The following is a 21,918-nucleotide window of genomic DNA, read 5'->3' as shown; positions in this document are numbered from 1 at the left end:
CGATTACGTCATCACGTCTCTTGCATCGCTCTGCTGGATGCAGACTGGTGAGAAGAGACCAGGCCTGCATCGATGGAGAAGACGGCAGTGCTGGAACGGGGACAGGTAAGTATGGTGCAATCTACAGGGAGCTGTGTGTCGTATCTACAGGAGGGAGTGGCGCTTTCTACAGTGGGCTGTGTGGCCCTCTCTACAGGGGGTACTATCTACAGGGGGCTTTTGCTATATACAGGGACTTGTGTGGAACTATTTACAGGGTGCTATGTGCAGAGGCGTAGCTAGGTTCCCCAGCACCCGGGGCAAAGATTCAGTTTGGCGCCCCCCCCCCCCAAACCTCTTTCCCGACCTCGCCATGTTTGTTTTCCCTAACAATCAATGAGGTGTCCTTTTTTTCCACATTTTTTTAATGTAACTCGAGCATAAAGCCATTTGTACATTTTACAAGCAATATAGTTCTATATACAGCACCAGAACAATGCTCATTACATATATACAACACCAGAACAAAGCTAATTACATATATACAGCACCAGAACAAAGCTCAGTATATATATATATACAACACCAGAACAAAGCTCAGTACATATATACAGCACCAGAACCAAGCTCAGTACATATATACAGTTCCAGAACAAAGCTCAGTACATATATATAGTGCCAGAACAAAGCTCAGTACATATATACAACACCAGAACCAAGCTCAGTACATAAATACACCAGCACGAAAACAGCTCAATTTAGTGCAACCCCTGCAGTATAGGTTTGCACTAAATTGTACACAGCTCCCAGTATGGCCCAAACAATGATAAGGATATCCTGGGAGTTGCTGTTTCACAAAAAAAAAAAATCATACCACCCATCATCTCGCTGCAGATCATATAGTGACTACAGTACTATTAGAGGCAGAATAAACATTTACATTAGGTGACTCACCGGTTTCGATCTCAGATTCTAGTTGTTCTTTTTCTCTTTTTTTCTCCATCCAGTCAAGACCTCTATGATGACTTCTCCCGGCCACAGCCCATTTCTGCAGTTTGCAACTCAGATGTCTTCAGCTTCTCAGTGTTCAAACATTTCCGCACCTATGAACAAATATAAACTTGTCATGGTGCCATACACTTAAATATACTTAAATATAATAGCACCATACACTGTACCTCTAATTATAATAGCACCATACACTTTCCCTGATTATAATAGCACCATACACTCCACCTTTAATTATAATAGCACAATACACTGTGTCCCACACACACACACACAGTGCCCCCTGTAGATAGTGCCCCCATAGAGCCCCATGTAGATGGTGCCCTACATAGATCCCCGTAGATAGTGACCCCCGTAGATAGTGACCCCCATAGAGCCCCTGTAGATAGTGCCCCACATACAGCCCCCTGCAGATAGTGTCCCACATATAGCCACTCCTGATAAAATACCAACAGATAGGATGCAATTGAAAAGTAGTGCTAAGGAGTATCACCAAATAATCTATAAAGCAACATTGCTAGCCATATTAGATGCACTATATTTTGGATCCTACGTAGTAACCAAGATATACTTGGTGCATCGATCAAAAATTGACAGAGAACCAACCCAAAACAAATATGATCGACTAAAGCACAAATTTAGAGAAAGATACAAACAATTCTTTATTGAAATAAAAACATGAGACAAATAAAAATGGAAATAGGGGATGAGTCACACAGTAAAAAAGGACGTCTGATCAATCAAGAATACCAGGTATGGATATTGTGTCCACATGTAGGCAGTATACATATATTATAGTAATAGAAATAAGTGCATGTAATCACATAAGAAACCGTATCTAATGAAAAGCAGCACGGATTCAAGCAAGGTACATCAAATGACAACAGCAGAATATCAGAAAAGTAAAATCAGGTGCCGGTAGCTGTTGTGATTGTCAAGTAAGTATATAACATCAGTAACAGTCACACATAGTTACATAGGTAGTATGAACCAAATTATGCCAGAGTGTGCTTGAAATCAGAGGATGACCAGCAAAGGTGAGCACAATAGAGCTATAGCTGCTACACAGGACAGAAAAGGTAAAGCAACATACCAGTGGACATGATGAAACCAGGGATTAGACGTCCCACCCCGACGCGCGTTTCGGCGATTGCCTTCGTCCGGGGATTGCCTAACCCCGGACGAAGGCAATCGCCGAAACGCGCGTCGGGTTGGGACGTCTAATCCCTGGTTTCATCATGTCCACTGGTATGTTGCTTTACCTTTTCTGTCCTGTGTAGCAGCTATAGCTCTATTGTGCTCACCTTTGCTGGTCATCCTCTGATTTCAAGCACACTCTGGCATAATTTGGTTCATACTACCTATGTAACTATGTGTGACTGTTACTGATGTTATATACTTACTTGACAATCACAACAGCTACCGGCACCTGATTTTACTTTTCTGATATTGTGCTGTTGTCATTTGATGTACCTTGCTTGAATCCGTGCTGCTTTTCATTAGATACGGTTTCTTATGTGATTACATGCACTTATTTCTATTACTATAATATATGTATACTGCCTACATGTGGACACAATATCCATACCTGGTATTCTTGATTGATCAGACGTCCTTTTTTACTGTGTGACTCATCCCCTATTTCCATTTTTATTTGTCTCATGTTTTTATTTCAATAAAGAATTGTTTGTATCTTTCTCTAAATTTGTGCTTTAGTCGATCATATTTGTTTTGGGTTGGTATATAGCCACTCCTGTAGATAGTGCCCACATATAGCCACCCCTGTAGATAGTGCCCCACATGTAGCCCCCCAAGTAGATAGTGCCCCACATATAGCCCCCCTATAAATAGTGCTCCACATGTAGCCCACCCCTGTATATAGTGCCTCACATATAGCTCCCCCTATAGTGCTCCATATATAGCCTATCCCTGTATATAGCCCCCCTGTAGATAGAGCCGACCTCTGTATCTAGCGCCCCCCTGAAGATAGAGCCTGCCCTCTGTAGATAGAGCCCCCCCTGTAAATAATGTCACTTAAATTTTTATTAGGATAAAAAAACAAACCTTTACATACTCACCTTAATCCTGTTCCCGCACCATCCGATGTCAATGCAGACCTGCTGTCTTCTGACATCCTCGCGCCGCTTGCGTTGTTGAAAGGCGCTGACTTACAGGGCAAGTCACTCTGCCCTGCCAATCAGCGCCTTTCATAGACGCAAGCGGCACGATGCCATCATCATAGTGACTTGCCCTGTCAATCAGCACCTTTCAATGATGCAAGCGGCGCAAAGAGGTAATCTCGCCGCTTGAGTCGTTTAAAGGCTCTTAATGGCCGGGCACGGAACGTACCCGGTCGTTCATCGCCTACAGTGCAGGAGGGGGTGGCGGGGCTGGTTGCCATCATGGACGGTGCGCTCCTGGTGCCCCCCACCTTTCCTCTTAGTTGCGCCCGGGGCACATGCCCCTCCTGTCCCCCCTAGATATGCCCCTGGCTGTGTGGCGCTATCTACAGGGGGGTGTGGCGCTATCTACAGAGAGGACTGTGTGGCAATATTTTCAGGGGGTTGTGTAGCGCTATCTATATGGGAGTGTGGCACTATTTATAGGGGAACTGTGTGGCACTATCTACAGGGAGTGTGGCACTATGTACAGAGGGGGCTGTATGGCACTATGTACAGGGGGGCTGTGTGGCACTATGTACAGGGGGGCTGTGTGGTACTATTTACAGGGGGCTGTGTGGCACTATTTACAGGGGGCTGTGTGCTGCTATATATAGGGGGGTGTGGCACTATATCCATGGGGTCTGTGTGACGCTATTTATAGGGGAGGGGCACTAGATAGAGGGGTGGTGTGTGGAACTTTCTACAGGGGGCTGTGTGGGGTGCTATTTACAGGGGGCACTGTATGTGGGCGCAGTGTTTGGTACTATTTTATTCAGGGGCACAGTGTATGGTTATTATTATATTTAGGGGCACAGTGTGTGGCGCCATGAGAATTTTATCTTCGTTTATAGTTGTGGAAATGTTGGAAAAGTGAGGAGCTGAAGATGTCTAAGTGGCAAATTCTGCAGAAATGGTGCATGGCCGGGAGAAGATGTCATGAGGTCTGGACCGGATGGAGAAGAAAAGAGGAAAAAAAACTACTAGAATCTGAGAAGACGTCGCCTGTGAGTCACCGGATTTATAGAGAATCTGTCACCTCTCCTGAAAATTTTATTACAGGAAATCCTTGTATTCCACATAATATCTTTGTGCAGTCCAGGACTGATAGACAAATGGGTGTTACCATTCACCTTGTCAGAAGGATGTGTCCCTGCACAGTGTGATACTGTCAGCAATGGTTGTAGACTGTCAGTATGTAGGGACACAGCCCTTTGACAAGGTGAATCGTAACAGCCATTTGGTAATGCTTGCACAAAAAGTTAGTGTTAACAATAGTTACAGCGCGGCAGGGCAGCGTTGGAGAAGGGGGCCCAGGTTTGGGTAACAACCCAGGGTCTATGGTCTACTTAATCCGCTACTGTGTAGTGCATGCAACACCTTTTGTAACATTAACTACTTACTTTTTGTATGCAACATAAAATTTTCATGGCTTTTCTGCAGACAAAATACAAAGTTCTCAAAAAATATTGGTTGTATAACCCAAATTTAGTAGCGAATCCCCATAGGGGTATTTGGGGCGGTCACCTGGACCCAAGGCTGCCGGAGGGCCAATGGCCACCCAAAGAATAAGAGCTCATTACAGGTTTGTTGTGTTTTGTGCTGCAAATCGCGGCAGGGACCGCAACAAAACTGCTTTCGTGTATGCCCTCAGGGGCGGACGCAGGGGGTGTTTCCAGTTGCCAGAAAACTCCCCTGTGACCCTGCAATGTTACATACTATGGGACTCAATTGTATCGTAGTCCTTAGGACGCAGATACAATTCGGTGCCATTCTGCGTTTTTCTTGTGATGCAGGTGGCACGATGACGTCAGAAGAAATCCTGCATCGCTGGAGGAGAGCGTCGCGCAGGAATAGGACAGGTGAACATGGCACTATGTACAGGGGGCAGTGTGGCACTATCTACAGGGTGGTGTGGCACATTCTACATGGGCACTGTGACACTACCTACATGGGCACTGTGGCACTACATAAATGGGCACTGTGGCACTATCTACATGTGCACTGTGGCACTACCTACATTGGCATTTTGTGTGGCATCTACATGGGCAGTGTGTGCCACTATCTAAAGATAGAACTGTGGCACTACCTACATGGGCATTGTGTGTGGCACTACCTACATGTCATTGTGTGTGGCACTACCTACATGTCATTGTGTGTGGCACTTTCTACATGGGCAGTGTGTGGCACTACTTAGACGGGGCACTGTGGCACTACATACATGGGCACTATGGCACTATCTACATGTGCACTGTGGCACTACCTACATTGGCATTTTGTGTGGCATTATCTACATGGGCAGTGTGTGGCACTATCTAAAGGGGGCACTGTGGCACTACCTACATGGGCATTGTGTGTGGCACTGCCTACATGGGCATTGTGTGTGGCACTACCTACATGTTATTGTGTGTGGCACTATCTACATGGGCAGTGTGTGTGGCACTATCTACATGGGCAGTGTGTGGCACTATTTAGAGGGGGAACTGTGGCACTATCTACAGGGGGCACTGGCACTATCTACAGTGGGAACTGGGGCACTATCTTCAGGGGGCACTGGCACTAACTACATGGGCATTGTGGCCCTATCTATATGGGAACTTTGGCACTATATACCTGTGCACTGTGGCAACATTTTTATGGGCACTGTGGCACAATCCACATGGGCATTGGGGCACAATCTTTATGGGCACTGTGGAACTATTTAAATGGGCACTGTGGCACTACCTACATGGGCACTGTGTGTGGCACTATCTACATGGGCAATGTGGCATGATCTACAGGGGCTACTGTGGCACTATCTACAGGGAGCACTATCACTATCTACAGGGGCAGTGAGTGGTACTATCAACAAGGCACAGTGGCACTATCTACAGGAAGCAGTGTTGAGCACTATCTACAAGGGGCCCGGAGTCTGGCACTACCTACACTGTTTTTTTTACACTACCAGTGCCTAGTCCTTTTTTTGTTTTTTTGTTAGAGCTTTTAATATAAAGGCTGGTGGATAAGCGCAGACCACTGCTCGTAGTGTAAAAACCAGAGGGCAGCGGGAGCATGTCGAAAATAACTTGGTTTGAAAATTATGCGTTTGGAAACCCCCTTTTAAAAATCTGGCATTTGCCCCTGGTCCTGCAAAAGACACAAGTTTAGGTGACGATGTAGGCAGGTCCTTAAAGAGGCTGTGTCACCAGATTATATATCACTTGACTATCTCCTACATAATCTGATTGGAGCTCTAATGTAGATAGCTGCAGTGGTTTTATTTTGAAAAACGATAACTTTTGCGCAAGTTATGAGCTAGTTTAGATTTATGCTAATGACTCTCAATGGACAACTGGGTGTGTTTTTACTTTTTACCAACTGGTTGTTGTACAGAGGAGTGTATGAGGCTGACCAATCAGTGACTAATCAGTGTCCTACACTTCTGATTGTTCCAGCCCAGCATGATCCACAGCACAGTGTGATTGTGCAGTGAAAGAAGCTGGGCTGGAACAATGAGAAGTGTATGAGGCTAATTGGTCACTAATTGGTCAGCCTCATACACTCCTCTGTACAACACCCAGTTGGTAAAAAGTAAGTCAGTTGTCCATTGAGAGTCATTAGCATAAATCTAAACTAGCTCATAACTTGCTCAAAAATGATAATTTTTCAAAATAAAAACCACCTCTGTTATCTACATTACAGCTACAATCAGATTATGTAGGAGATAGGCCATTTATAATCTGGTGACAGAGCCTCTTTAAACAAGATAGTAGAGCAGCAACACTCCATAGAAAAGCGTGTAAACTGCTTTGTAAGTATATGAGGTCTGGTTTGGGATCTGTATTAGTTTACCGGGTCTGGGTCTGTTTTTAGGGGGTCTGGTCTGGGGTCTGTATTAGTTTAGGGGTCTTTATTTAGGGTGCCTGATCTGGGGTCTGTATTCATTTAGGGGGTCTTTTCTGGGGTCTGCATTAGTTTAGGGGGTCATGTCTGGTGTCTGTATTAGTTTAGGGGGCCAGGTATGTGGGTCTGTATTTAGGGGCACGGGGTTTGTACTGCATTTATGGGTGTCTGGTCTGTGGTCTGTATTTAGGGGGTCTAGTCTGGGGACTGTAATAGTTTAGAAGGTCTGGGGTGTGTATGTATTCTAGGGTCTGGCCTGGGATCTGTATTTGTTTGTTTTATTTTAGTTAATTTTTGGGCCTGGGGTCTGAATTTGCTTATGAGTCTGGTGTGCCGTCTGGAATAATTTAGGGGGTCTGGTCTGCGGTCTGGAATAATTTAGGGATCTGGCCTAAGATATGGAGCAATTTAGTGGGTTTGGTGTCGACTCCCATCAGAGAAGACGTCACCTGTGAGTCACTGGATTTATAGAGACTTTGTCACCTCTCCTGACATATCAGTTGTAGGAAATCATTGTATTCCGCAAAAAGTCTCCAGGTAGGCCAGGACTAATCGACAAATGGGTGTTACCATTCCCCTTGTTAGGAGGATGTGTCCGTACACAGTGTGATCCTTTCAGCGATGGTTGGAGTCTGTCAGAATGTAGGGACACAGTACTTTTACAAGGGGAATCGTAACACGCATTTGTCAATGCTCGCACAGAAAGGTGGTGTTGACTAAATACACGGCGTGGCAGGGCGGCGGTAGAGAAGGGGTCCTAAGTTTGGGGACCAGCCCAGACCCTATGGTCTATATTATCTGCCACTGCCCAAATTGTATAAGCAAGTACATGTATACAAAGCAGCCAGGGAGCACATAGAATAGGACTCTAAGCTAGCGTAGGGTAGTGACAGAAACATTTCAATGAAATAGACCATACCATAGTACTAATACACAGTAAGAAGCATGTACTTGATACACAAGTGCTTCTGTATGTGTGCCTGTGTATTCTTCATCTTTGGTCATTTTCATTAGTAAAATTAACCTTTACAATGGGCTAGGTCTTCCAATAATAATACATGAGATAGTCATGGTAATATAAGATATACAGTAACGTTTTATTGAACATCTTGTCTAGGAATTTCCTCTACCAAGTACCAGTCTGTGTCTTTTTTTTGTTATCACAAAACCATAAATCATTTAAAAGCTTGACTAACTATCCTGTCAATATATTAAGCAAAATCATAATGCTGTGTTTTTCTTTAATAACATCCATCTGCTTATCTGCTAGAAATCATCTACTTATGTTTCAATCCTCTACAGTAGTGGTCCCCAACCTTTTATACCATGTGAGCCACATTAAATTTTGAGTGATGCCGAGAGCCACAGTTCAGTAAAAAATGTTAAACAGAGAAACGCAAAGTCATAATATTTCAGTTTGACATTTAACACACTGGTATTCCACCACCAAATTGGCACTTTTCTGGGGATAGGATATGTCTGTAATATTAATGTGGATATCATATTGTAGCAAGAGCCTGTGGTTATAACTCAAGGTTCTTATGGTGAGCCACACAGCAGGGGATTGTGAGCCACATGTGGCTTTAGAGTCACTGGTTGGGGACCACTGCTATACAGGCTAATGTCAGGGCACATAGTGGCCAGGTGATGTTCACTGCAATTCAAAGAATAGCAACCCTTCTAAATCAAGGAATAAGGCCTGATTTACACGAGCGTGTGCGTTTTACGCGTGCAAAAAACGCTGCATTTTGCGCGCGCAAAAGGCATTTGACAGCTCCGTGTGTCATCCGTGTATGATGCGCGGCTGCGTGATTTTCGCACAGCCGCCATCATAGAGATGAGGCTAGTCGACGCCCGTCACTGTCCAAGGTGCTGAAAGAGCTAACTGATCGGCAGTAACTCTTTCAGCACCCTCGACAGTGAGTTCCGATCACAATATACACCAACCTGTGAATCAAAAAAAGACGTTCATACTTACCATGAACTTCCTGCTTCCTCCAGTCCGGTCTCCCGGCCGTTGCCTTGGTGACGCGTCCCTCTCTTGTCATCCGGCCCCACCTCCCAGGATGACGCGGCAGTCCATGAGACCGCTGCAGCCTGTGATTGGCTGCAGGCTATGCTTGGCCTGATATTGGCTGCAGGCTGTGCTTGGCCTGTGATTGGCTGCAGCTGTCACTTGGACTGAATTGTCATCGCGGGAGGTCGGACTGGAGGAAAAAGCCAGGAGTTATCGGTAAGTCAGAACCTCTTGTTATATGTATATTGTGATCGGAAGTCACTGTCCATGGTGCTGAACCAGTTTAACTCTTTCAGCACCGTGGACAGTGACTGTCTCCTGCCGTCGCGTACCCGAACATTTTTTGCCGGGTTCGGTCAAAACGAGTTCGGCCGAACCCGGTGAAGTTCGGTGCGCTCATCTCGAATTTGACACTCCGTTTGGATGTTTGTAAACAGAAAAGCACGTGGTGCTTTTCTGTTTACATTCATCCTTTTGACAGCTCTTGCGCGAATCACGCAGTTCGCACGGAAGTGCTTCCGTGCAGCATGCGTGATTTTCACGCACCCATTGACTTCAATGGGTGCGTGATGCGCGAAAAACGCACGATTATAGAACATGTCGTGAGTTTTACGCAACGCACTCGCGCTGCGCAAAATTCACGCATCGTCTACACTGCCACATAGACTAATATAGGTGCGTACGACACGCGTGAAAAGCACGCGCGTCGCACGCGCGTATATTACGCTCGTGTAAATGAGGCCTAACACAAACTATCCTAGACATGGTATAAATTGCAATATATATTTTAGTTTTAAAGTACTAGAAAAGCTCAGGGTTACTTTTCATTTTATTTCTTAGAAAAAAAAATTTAACTTTTAAAAGCTTGCTTATGAACAAACACTTTTCTCCAGAAGGAAATTAGTCTCTCTAGTTAATAACTTCCAAGAGCTTCTTTATGTATGAAGTATCACTACATTATACTGCAGTATGTATGCATGCCAGCAATGTCACCAATATATTTTACCTCCTTTAAAGTGTTTTATTACATAGATCAGAGCTTTAACTGGATTTGTGGCAGTGAATCATTATATTGTCCTAGGACAGCAGAGAATTGTCAAAATAAAGATCAAGGTTGTTATATATACGGGATATGTAGGAAATTTTTATGGCCCCGTGTATAACCTTTTTTATAGCTAGATAATAAATGAACCAAAGCTGATAGAAGAACATGTAGAAGGAAATTCTTTCAAAATGAACCCCTTGCACATGGCCTCAGAGTATGTAAACAATGATTAATAGTATGTTATAAAACTCTGATACAAATAACTGGTATTTCAGAGATAACAAATGGCACCTAATATCAGATCAGCGAGTTATCATTCTTTCCCAGAGAATATTCACATCCTAAAGAGAATCAGGAGGTGACTATCTGAATCAGGGGTGGATTATAATGAGGGCAATCTGGACAAGTGCCCAGGGCCCGAGGCTGAAAAGGGGCCCAGTTCACCCTGGTTCTCCCGAACCGGCTGTTAATATTACAGCTGGTTCAGATACCCGGGGTGAAGTGGGACCTCTCACCCAATTGTATCCGCGTCCTTAGGACGTGGATAAAATAGCTTACTCTAGCGCTGGCGAGACAGGGAACTATCAGTTCCCTTCCTCGCTATTCGGCTCTTTAGTAATATCGCAGTCTCTGACCAATCCTGCATTGCTGGAAGATGGCGCGGGAATGGAGACAGGTGAGAATTTTTTTTTTTCAGTGGGCAGCATTGGAGACAATATCTACAGGGGGCAATATCTTTAGGGGGCATTGTGACTGGCGATATCTACACAGGGCATTGTGACTGGCACTATCTACAGGGAGCAGTGTGACTTGCGCTATCTACAGGGGGCAGTGTGACTGGCGCTATCTACAGGGAGCAGTGTGACTGGCGCAATCTACAGGGGGCATTGTGACTGGTACTATCTACAGGGGGCATTGTGACTGGCGCTATCTACAGGGGGCATTGTGACTGGCACTATCTACAGGGGGCATTGTTAGTGTGCGTGGTGTTTTACTTTACAGTGTTTGACACAAGTCAATTCCTGGGGACAGAGTATGGTGCAATTAAATTCAGTGGCACGGTGTATAGAACTATTATATTCAGGGGCACGGTGTGTGATACTGATACTATTATATTCGGGGGCATGGTTTATAGTACTATTATATTCAGGGTAGCAGTGTGTGATACTATTATATTCAGGGACATTGAGTGTGGCACCATGAGAATTTTATCTTCGTTTATAGGTGTGGAAATGTTGAAAAAGTGAGGAGCTGAAGACTTCTGAGCAGCAAACTCTGCAGTAATGGGCCGTGGCCGGGAGTAGTCATCATAGAGGTCTGGAGCGAATGGAGAAGAAAAGAGAAAAAGAATGAAAAATAATCTGAGATGATGTCACCTGTGCGTCACACAGTGTAAATGTTTAGTCTCCCTCTGACTGATCAGTACTATACTCACCATATGATCTGCAGCGATATGACGTATAGTAGCATTCTTTTTTGTGAAACAGCAACTCCCAGCATATCCTAACCATTGTTCATGCCATGCTGGGAGCTGTAGTTTTATGTCACACAAACGTATATGGCAGGGGTTAAAAAGAATTTGCAAATGATCTCTGTACTGAGCAGTATTTGTGCTGGTGCTGTGTATATATATACTGAGCTTTGTTCTTGTGCCGTATATATGTACTGAACTTTGTTCTGGTGCTGTATATATGTAATGAGCCTGGTTCTGCTACTGTATATATGTATTGAGCATGGTTTTGGTGCTGTATATGTGTACTGAGCTTGGTTCTGGTGCTTTATATATGTACTTGGCTTTGTTCTGGTGCTGTATATATGTACTGAGCTTTGTTCTGGTGCTGTATATCTGTACTGAGCTTTGTTCTGCTGCTGTATGTATGTACTGGGCTTTGTTCTGGGGCTGTATATATGTACTGAGCTTTGTTCTGGTGCTGTATGTATGTACATAGCTTTGTTCTGGTGTTGTATATATGTGATGAGCTTTGTTCTGGTATTGTATTTATGTAGAGAGCTTGGTTCTGTTGCTGTATTTATGTATTGAGCTTGGTTCTGGTGTTGTATTTATGTACTGAGCTTGGTTCTGGTGTTGTATATACGTAATGAGCATGGTTCTGATGTATTTATGTATTTATGTACTAAGCTTGGTTCTGGTGCTGTATTTATGTACTGAGCTTTGTTCTGGTGCTGTATTTATATACTGAGCTAGGTTCTGGGGCTATATTTATGCACTGAGCTAGGTTCTGGGGCTGTATTTATGTACTGAGCTTTATTTTGGCGCTGTATTTATGTACTGAGCTTGGCTCTAGGGCTGTATATATTTACCTTATCTTAAGGTACAAGTAGATGTTAAATCTACTTTTACCTTAAGATAAGGTAAATATATATAGTAAAAACTATATATATTTACCTTATCTTAAGGTAAAAGTAGATTTAACATCTACTTGTACCTTAAGATAAGGTAAATATATACAGCCCTAGAGCCAAGCTCAGTACATAAATACAGCGCCAAAATAAAGCTCAGTACATAAATACAGCCCCAGAACCTAGCTCAGTGCATAAATACAGCCCCAGAACCTAGCTCAGTATATAAATACAGCACCAGAACCAAGCTCAGTTTTTTCCAATTCACCCATTATATTGTACTTTAAATGGTGCCAATAAAAACTACAACTCCTCCCGCAAAAAAAATAATCCTTCACACACCACTCCATTGACGTAAAAATAAAAAAGTTATGGCTCTAGGAAGGCGGCGAGTAAAAAATTAAAAAAATAAATAAAACTGGCCTGGACTTTAAGGGGTTAAACAACAGACTGGTTCTTTAAGGTTATATTCACTCACAGCAGATTTTTTTTCTGGAAACCACAAACAACTTAAAGAGGCTCTGTCACCTGATTTTGCAACCCCTATCTGCTATTGCAGCAGATAGGCGCTGCAATGTAGATTACAGTAACGTTTTTATTTTTAAAAAACTAGCATTTTTGGCCAAGTTATGACCATTTTTGTATTTATGCAAATGAGGCTTGCAAAAGTACAACTGGGCGTGTTTACAGTAAAAGTACAACTTGGCGATGTATTATGTGTGTACATCGGGGCGTTTTTACTTATTTTACTAGCTGGGCGTTAGGAATGGGAGTGTATAATGCTGACGAATCAGCATCATCCACTTCCGTTCGTTAACACCCAGCTTCTGGCAGTGCACAGACACACAGCGTGTTCTCGAGAGATCACGCTGTGACGTCACTCACTTCCTGCCCCAGGTCCTGCATCGTGTCAGCCACATCGGCACCAGAGGCTACAGTTGATTCTGCAGCAGCATCAGCGTTTGCAGGTAAGTAGCTACATCGACTTACCTGCAAACGCCGATGCTGCTGCAGAATCAACTGTAGCCTCTGGTGCCGATGTGTCCTCGCTCGTCCGACACAATGCAGGACCTGGGGCAGGAAGTGAGTGACGACACAGCGTGATCTCTCGAGAACACGCTGTGTGTCTGCACTGCCAGAAGCTGGGCGTTCTGAAGAGAAGTGGATGATACTTCTCGTCAGAACGCCCAGCTAGTAAAAGAAGTAAAAACGCCACGATGTAACACACATAATACACGCCCACTTGGACTTTTACTTTAAACACGCCCAGTTGGACTTTAGCAAGCCTCATTTGCATAAATACAAAATTGGCCATAACTTGGCCAAAAATGCTCGTTTTTTAAAAACAAAAACGTTACTCTTATGTACATTGCAGCGCCGATCTGCTGCAATAGCAGATAGGGGTTGCAAAATCTGGTGATAGAGCCTCTTTAAAGCTCCTGACCTCTTTAGGGTCTTAAAGTATTCAGCTTTTTCTCCTCTGAACAACTCACTCTACTTTTAGAGCAAATTCAAAACTGTGTCGGATCTAAACAGAAATATGCAAATATACGATAAAGTGTCTTCAAAGTTCAGGGGAGGGGGGGGCCACACTTTGTGAACTGCCTGGGGCCCATGGTACCCTTAGGCCTCATTCACACGACAGGGTCCGAGTGTCGACCGGGAAAATCGGCCGTTTTTGGCCGATTTTCCCGGCCGGTTTGCATCCGTTTTGCATCCGTTCCGATTCCGTTCCGGGCCGAATTGCCGTTTTTACCGGCCGATTTGGACCCGATTTGAATCCGTTTTTTTCCCTGTCCGTTTTAAAATCGGATGAATTTCATTTAAAATTTGTTGCCACACACAGCCCTTTGTAGATAATGCCACAGCCCCCCTGGTAGGTAATGCCACCCAGCCCCCTGTAGGTAATGCCACCCAGCCCCCTGTAGGTGATGCCACACAGCCCCCTGAAGGTGATGCCACACAGCCCCCTGTAGGTGATGCCACACAGCCCCCTGCAGGCGATGCCACACAGCCCCCTGCAGGCGATGCCACCCTGTCCCCTGTAGGTGATGCCACCCAGCTCCCTGTAGGTAATGCCACCCAGCCCCCTGTAGGTAATGCCACCAAGTCCCCTGTAGGTAATGCCACCAAGTCCCCTGTAGGTAATGCCACCCAGCCCCCTGTAGGTAATGCCACCAAGTCCCCTGTAGGTAATGCCACCAAGTCCCCTGTAGGTAATGCCACCAAGCCCCCTGTAGGTAATGCCACCAAGCCCCCTGTAGGTGTATTACCCGGCCCCATAGACTTCTATGGGAGCCGGGCGGCCGGGCACCCGGCTGAAAATAGAGCATGTCCTATTTTTTGACGGGCGGTTTTCCCGGCCGTCAAAAAATCGGTCGTGTGAATAGCCCCATTAGGGGTCTATTATTCCTAATGCAGCCGGGTGCCGGCCGATTTATGAACGGCCGGCACCCGGCCGGGAATCCCTGTCGTGTGAATCCCGCCTTAATCCGCCCCTGATCTGATACTGAATGCTAATGCCCTAGATTACCTCTACCATGAAACACTGGTAACAGTCCTATATAACCTAAGGGAACAGTTCTGATTCTTTTATGCTGCATAGACTAATGGCTTAAGCTTCTATTGCGTGGCCCGATTTGTGCCATGAAAACGAGCGCTGATCAACGACACAGCTCACTAATTGGCGCTCGTTTGCTCCTTTCACAGGGAGCAATGATTGCTTATGTATGGGGAAAATCGCTCGTTGCTACAATTGTTCATCCCCATACATTTTTATCATGTCGGCAGCACATCTCCCTGTTTACACAGGGAGATGTGCTGCCAACAACGATGATTTTTAATGCTGCATGAAAGAGCAAATCAGACAATGAACAAGCGTTTGCTCGTTCATCGGCTGATCGTTGTCCTGTTTACACTGGGCAATGATCGGGAATGAGCGTTCATATGAACGCTGCCCGATCATTGGCCAGTGTAATAGGGCCGTTAGTATACTGAAATAAAGGGTTAGGGTTAACCCTATATGAACAATGATAAGTCAAATAAATACACTACAACGCATAGTATACTTTGTATAATGCCTCATTTTTATTACAATGTACCATATATAGCAGGTATAAACAAACATCTATGGTAGAACCTCTGAAATATTAATAATGCGGGTAATATTGAGTTAAAGTTGCTGGTATGATCAAATGTCATCTTGTTGATGTGGCACCCAAGGTCTGACAACTGACATAATATAGAGTTTGGGTCCAAGCTGAGAACATGGTGGAGTTGGAAGAAATAGCTGTTAGCAGATCAACTGTTTGGTTGACAGCTATCAAGTATATGGCTGACTTTAGCTTCACAAGTCAAAGGCAAATCGTGTAGGCCCTCCTGGGAGTTTGAGGAACAACGACAACACACAGCATAATAATTTGCATTTCTTAGGCTCTGTTCACACTGAGTTCAGTGTTCCAGCATATAAACCACGTATTTACATAATCCGTAATGGACTGGACGTATATCAAAAGCATGTCCTTGGCCAGTATATTTCGGTAAACCTTTATTTTAATTGTATTGGAAAGCACAGTCAACTACGCTTTCCAATACAATAGAATCCTGGAAAAAAAAATTATATCGCGCAGTATATATTTTATTTTCAACGGCAGATGTATGCAACTCTATAGTATATAGTTGAATAAACTCGGTGTATATGTTCAGAGATTTTCCCAGTGAAGAGATTTATCCTATTTAGGATCTTTCTTGGGGAACATGGATTATGTGCCATCAAATACCATGTTCCATTCTACATAATACAATACAATATAACATGGAACATGTCTAGAATCAACCAGCTAGTCGTATTATTCATTAACCCCTTGTGGAATTGGCTCTTTTTAGCTTTCAGGCCTATTTTTTTCATTTTTGCCTTCCCACATTGGTAAAGCCGGAACTTTTAAAAAAAAATTCTGACGTTGCTTTGTGAGGACTGAGCGTTTCAGGATGTATATTTTTTGGGGTATCATTTTTCCATACCTAGAAATTAGCTTTTAATTTATATTAATTGTTTTTAAGCAGGATTTGCAAAAAAAACAATCTGTGTCTGTGGGGGGGTTTTTTCAGCGTTCTCCAAACACCCTAAATTATTTTGGGTTGACGATTAAGGGAATATGGAATATGTATACATTTTGTATACATATGTATTCTAATCTCTACATTTAATCATGTATTCTTTGTTTTTTATTTGGTTTTTTTTTCATTAATTATTTGATGAAACTTTTTATTTATTTTTTGTCACACAGGATAACTTTTGCAATTTATTTTTTCATTATAATGCTTTGAAATACCTAGATAATCCAATGGGGGCAGCACAGCGATTGCCTTGCAGCGCTGCAGTCCTGGGTTCAATCTGTGGATTTCCTCTGGGTACTCCAGTTTCCTCCCACACTCCAAAAAACATACAGATAGGGAATTGAGATTGTGAGCTTTACTGGGGACAGTAAGTGTACAGCACTGCAGGACATGTTGGCGCTATATAAGCAACATAAATAAATAAATGCATTATTGCCTGTGCAAGACAGCTCTAGGATGTATTAAACCATCCTGCCCTGGGGAGAAAAGGGGATCTGCCCTGTGATGTCGCTATTGCAATTGATCTTAGCATCACAAGGGTTAAAGGGCTGGGATCGGAGTATTCTCTGATCCCAGCTCTTGTTGTGGGGTGGCGACTGTCAATCACAACTGCCCCCCACAGGTGATCGCATGGGCACAAATTCTGTTCTCACGCAATCACAGCAATGTAAACATATGGCATTGGGCATTAAGTGCTGGTTCCCAGTGCCGTACATTTACAACGCAGTGTGAAAAGGGATTAACTGATCACGTTTTCATATGTTATATATGTATTTGTATGTTGCAAAATGTTTACCCTTAACATTTATTATAAATATTCAATATGTATATAAAAACTTATATTTTGGTCCCTTATTTGGTAGATTAAAATGTTATCAAAAGCCCTTCCTCCAAAACAAATTTTAAATTTAAAAAACAATAGAAAAAACTATTATACACACATACATTATAAACATTCTATTTTATTGCTCTCTGTAAGAAAAAACAAAATAGCAGTTTTTCAGATATACCTTTTCATTTATTTTTGTTAGCCATTAAAATGTATCATATCTGCAAGACTGTTATTTTGTTTCTCTTACTAAGAGCAATAACACTTTTCTCAACTGGCTAACACGGTACAAAGACTATTTTTTATTTTTGACACATTATGTAAAACTCATGGGTGGAATTTCTCAACCTTTCTACACAAGTTTTCTGAGGTTTAAAAGTTGCAAAAGGGCCCAAAAGTCGCAATTTGCGATGCATGAGCCGCAGCATGCTGAGGGAGCCTAAAGGGACCTGGAGGGGAGAAAAGGAACCATGAGGTTAGTATACGGTCCGATAATAAGTGGGGAATGGGTTGGCCTAAAGATGCAACACATTTTTTAATGGGCTTTTACCTCTTAATAAATGGGTTGCATCTTACTCCAAACGCCAGTCTTAATAAATTCCCAAATTAGTCTTCATTGTATTTTTCTGTTAAGTAACAACACCTACATTATCCACTAGAGGTCAACCCAGTTCATTTCCTTGCTGTGTGTGGTACCATAACATGTGACACAAGTTCTCAACCTGTTTTTTACACTAATGTGCTAACACTTTGTAATAAACAGTGGGGGGAAGATATCAGACACCAGAAAGCTTGCACAAAATTTGGCGCATGCCATAGTTGCACTAAAATTTGGAACTTTCTTGTTTTCTCGCCATTTACCAAAAATGGTGAGAGAAGGGTGGGGACTATACAGGAATGACAGATTTATCATAATTTATACTAGAAACTGGCGTAAGATATGGCGCAAATCGACACCTGCTCATAGCACCTCTGAATATATTTGGAGCATTTTCCGCCAACATAAATTAGTTTAATATATTCCTCCCATTGTGTTAAAATTCTGCCTCTGCAAGTAGCTACAATATGTACGGGGGAGCAGGTTGCTGTCCGGGTGACTTCAGTTTTGTCATTATGAACCACTATAATATCCGATTTATTATTTTATGGTCAATCGTCATTCATGTGGCCGTCCAAAAAAAGCAGAGCAGAGCAGACAGCAGGCACACCGCTTTTTTTGCGCCACTGCCACATAGTTCGAGCAATCAGCAGGTGTCACGCCGGTCAGACAGTTAATGGCATTAGAAGACCGTAAATACAGGCTACCATGGTGAGTTTAATTGTGGATAATGATGTCCTACAGAAACACATACAGGTCTATAACACTAATGTAACTATAAACTGTTTTGCATATGGCCATCTTTCATAGCATCATACTGATCTTGACAATTAACTTTCAGCTACGCTACATGCACTGCATAAACTATGTGAAATTTACTTTAAGGCTTTTGCCCTACAGGTTTTTACGTCACTCTTGTAGTAAATCGATGGTGGAATCAGTTTGTAAATCTTCCTTGGCCTGATCGACTTATGTTACTCATCTCCAGCAATGTGCATGGAAGAGATGAGTATGGACGATTACTTCGCAGGACACTTATGCGTTACGTCAATCTTACATCATTGCTTATCTTTCGCTCTGTTAGCACTGCAGTTTACAAAAGATTTCCAACCATGGACCATGTTGTGGAAGCAGGTATGAAAATATCCAGTGCCCATAAAACCTCTAAAGAAATTTGGCATTTGTTGTTTAGTTCATCTAGAATAAAATGTATTTTAATTTTGTATTTCATATTTCAATTATAAAAGATTATTTTAGAAATTATACAGACACATATAAGAGCTATAGAAATGAAGGACAACACAATGGTCTACAACAGGGGTCTCAAACTCGGCCGGGTAAGTGGGCCGCATATAGAAAAAATCGGAAGTTGACGGGCCGCATTACTTTCAAATTTGATACAATACAAAATTATTGTTAATCAATTAGTTATTTGAACTACTAGAACACTATATTACTAGAATAATAATACTACATTACTATAATAATAGTGCTAGGTTTAAAATTTGAGAGATTTCTCCAAGTGCTTATTTCAACAATCCAGCTTTCCAGTTTAAGTGTCGCTAAATGCAGTCCGGCGGCTCAGTTAGCACACATGTGAAGATTGGGCAGCCCCTTTTTAGATAGTGCCGCAGTGCCCTCTGTGGATGCTGCCGCAGTGCCCTCTGTGGATGCTGCCCCAGTGCCCTCTGTGGATGCTGCCGCAGTGCCCTCTGTGGATGCTGCCGCAGTGCCCTCTGTGGATGCTGCCGCAGTGCCCTCTGTGGATAATGCAACACACCCCTAGATAAGGCCACAGTGCCCTCTGTAGATAAGGCCACAGTGCCCTCTGTAGATAAGGCCACAGTGCCCTCTGTAGATAAGGCCAGTGTGCCCTCTGTAGATAATGCAACACACCCCTAGATAAGGCCACAGTGCCCTCTGTAGATAAGGCCACAGTGCCCTCTGTAGATAAGGCCACAGTGCCCTCTGTAGATAAGGCCAGTGTGCCCTCTGTAGATAATGCAACACACCCCTAGATAATGCCAGTGTCCTCTTCAGATACTGTCACACACCCACTTGTAGATAACGCCACAGTGCCCTCTGTAGAGGCTGCCACAGTGCCCTTTGTAGAGGCTGCCACAGTGCCCTCTGTAGAGGCTGCCCCAGTGCCCTCTGTAGAGGCTGCCCCAGTGCCCTCTGTAGAGGCTGCCCCAGTGCCCTCTGTAGAGGCTGCCCCAGTGATGTCAGGGGCTTGCCCAGAGCTTGAGTCCCAGGCAGAGCGCTAGTAGGCTCTTCCTGGGACTCCAGCTGTGCTCCTGACATCACTGGGACTCCTGCTCTGGGGAAGCCCCTGACATCATTGTCGATGTATGGACAGCGATGTCAGAGGCTTCCCCAGAGTCCCGGAGCAGACCCGATAATAGCGCTCTGCCCGGGACTCCGCTCTGGCGAAGACCCTGACACACTGTCCATATATGGGCACATATGTCAGGGAATTCCGCATCGTCCCGGAGCAGAGCCTATACTAGCGCTCTGCCCGGGACTCCGCTATGGGGAAGACCCTGACACACTGTCCACATATGGGCAGCGATGTCAGGGAATTCCACAGAGTCCCGGAGCAGAGCCGACACCAGCGCTCTGCTCGGGACTCCGGCTCTGGGGAAGACCCAGACATCGCTGTTCATATGTGGACAGCGATGTCAGGGAATTCCACAGAGTCCAGGAGCAGAGCCGACACCAGCGCTCTGCTCCGCTCTGGGCAAGACCCTGACACACTGTCCATATATGGGCAGCGATGTCAGGGAATTCCACAGAGTCCCGCAGCAGAGCCGACACCAGCGCTCTGCTCGGGACTCCGGCTCTGGGGAAGCCCCAGACATCGCTGTTCATATGTGGACAGCGATGTCAGGGAATTCCAGAGTCCAGGAGCAGAGCCGACACCAGCGCTCTGCTCCGCTCTTGGCAAGACCATAACACACTGTCCATATATGGGCAGCGATGTCAGGGAGTTTCACAGAGTCCCGGAGCAGAGCCGACACCAGCGCTTTGCTCGGGACTCCGGCTCTGGGGAAGCCCCAGACATCGCTGTTCATATGTGGACAGCGATGTCAGGGAATTCCACAGAGTCCAGGAGCAGAGCCGACACCAGCGCTCTGCTCCGCTCTGGGCAAGACCCTGACACACTGTCCATATATGGGCAGCGATGTCAGGGAATTCTACAGAGTCCCGGAGCAGAGCCGACAACAGCGCTCTGCTCGGGACTCCTGCTCTGGGGAAGCCCCAGACATCGCTGTTCATATGTGAACAGCGATGTCAGGGAATTCCACAGAGTCCCGGAGCAGAGCCGACACCAGCGCTCTGCTCGGGACTCCGGCTCTGGGGAAGCCCCAGACATCGCTGTTCATATGTGGACAGCGATGTCAGGGAATTCCAGCGTCTCGGAGCAGAGCCGATACTAGCGGCTCTGTGTCCCGCTTGCCGCAGATGACAGCCCCAGGGGCCGCATGCGGCCCGCGGGCTGCGTGCTTGAGACCCCTGGTCTACAAGTAGGTATGTGAGTCACACTGGGAATAGGGGCAACAATATTATCAGTAATGAAAGGTAACACTATTATAAAGCTGGAGACTTATAACACACGACCACACCATTGACAATAGGTGTTGGAGAAAGCTGAGCTTCTCTTTCCTCCTCCACACTACTGCATATGACATAGAGCATGCCCACAACACTCTCCCACAGAAGTCATTGGGTCTTTTTCTGACTTTGTTTTCTTATGTTCAGGTTCCTGCTGCACAGCATATCTCTGGAACTGCTACTACAGCAGTTCAGGCAAGATGTCACCCCCATAATCTTGTAAATAGGATAACATAATATACAATCAGAAGATAAAAACAGAGTTGAAAAAATATGTTTCAGTATAGATTTTTAATTAGTAAAAAAAAA

At 44.4% G+C, this 21,918-nt stretch overlaps 1 protein-coding gene across 1 annotated transcript in view; it reads left to right on the top strand.

Annotated features, from left to right (window-relative positions):
- The window catches only part of BEST3 (bestrophin 3), a 57,393-nt gene that overhangs the window by 22,929 nt on the left and 12,546 nt on the right, over window positions 1–21,918 (top strand). Inside the window, exon 5 of the mRNA XM_075856941.1 lies at window positions 18,895–19,128. Coding sequence (XP_075713056.1) covers window positions 18,895–19,128 — 234 coding nt within the window. The remainder of the gene's footprint in view (window positions 1–18,894; window positions 19,129–21,918) is intronic.

The sequence above is a fragment of the Rhinoderma darwinii genome, chromosome 3 (genome assembly GCF_050947455.1).
Source record: "Rhinoderma darwinii isolate aRhiDar2 chromosome 3, aRhiDar2.hap1, whole genome shotgun sequence".
Taxonomy (NCBI): domain Eukaryota; kingdom Metazoa; phylum Chordata; class Amphibia; order Anura; family Rhinodermatidae; genus Rhinoderma; species Rhinoderma darwinii.
The sequence above is the reverse complement of the archived record's forward strand: the minus strand, read 5'-3'. Positions and strand labels throughout refer to the sequence as shown.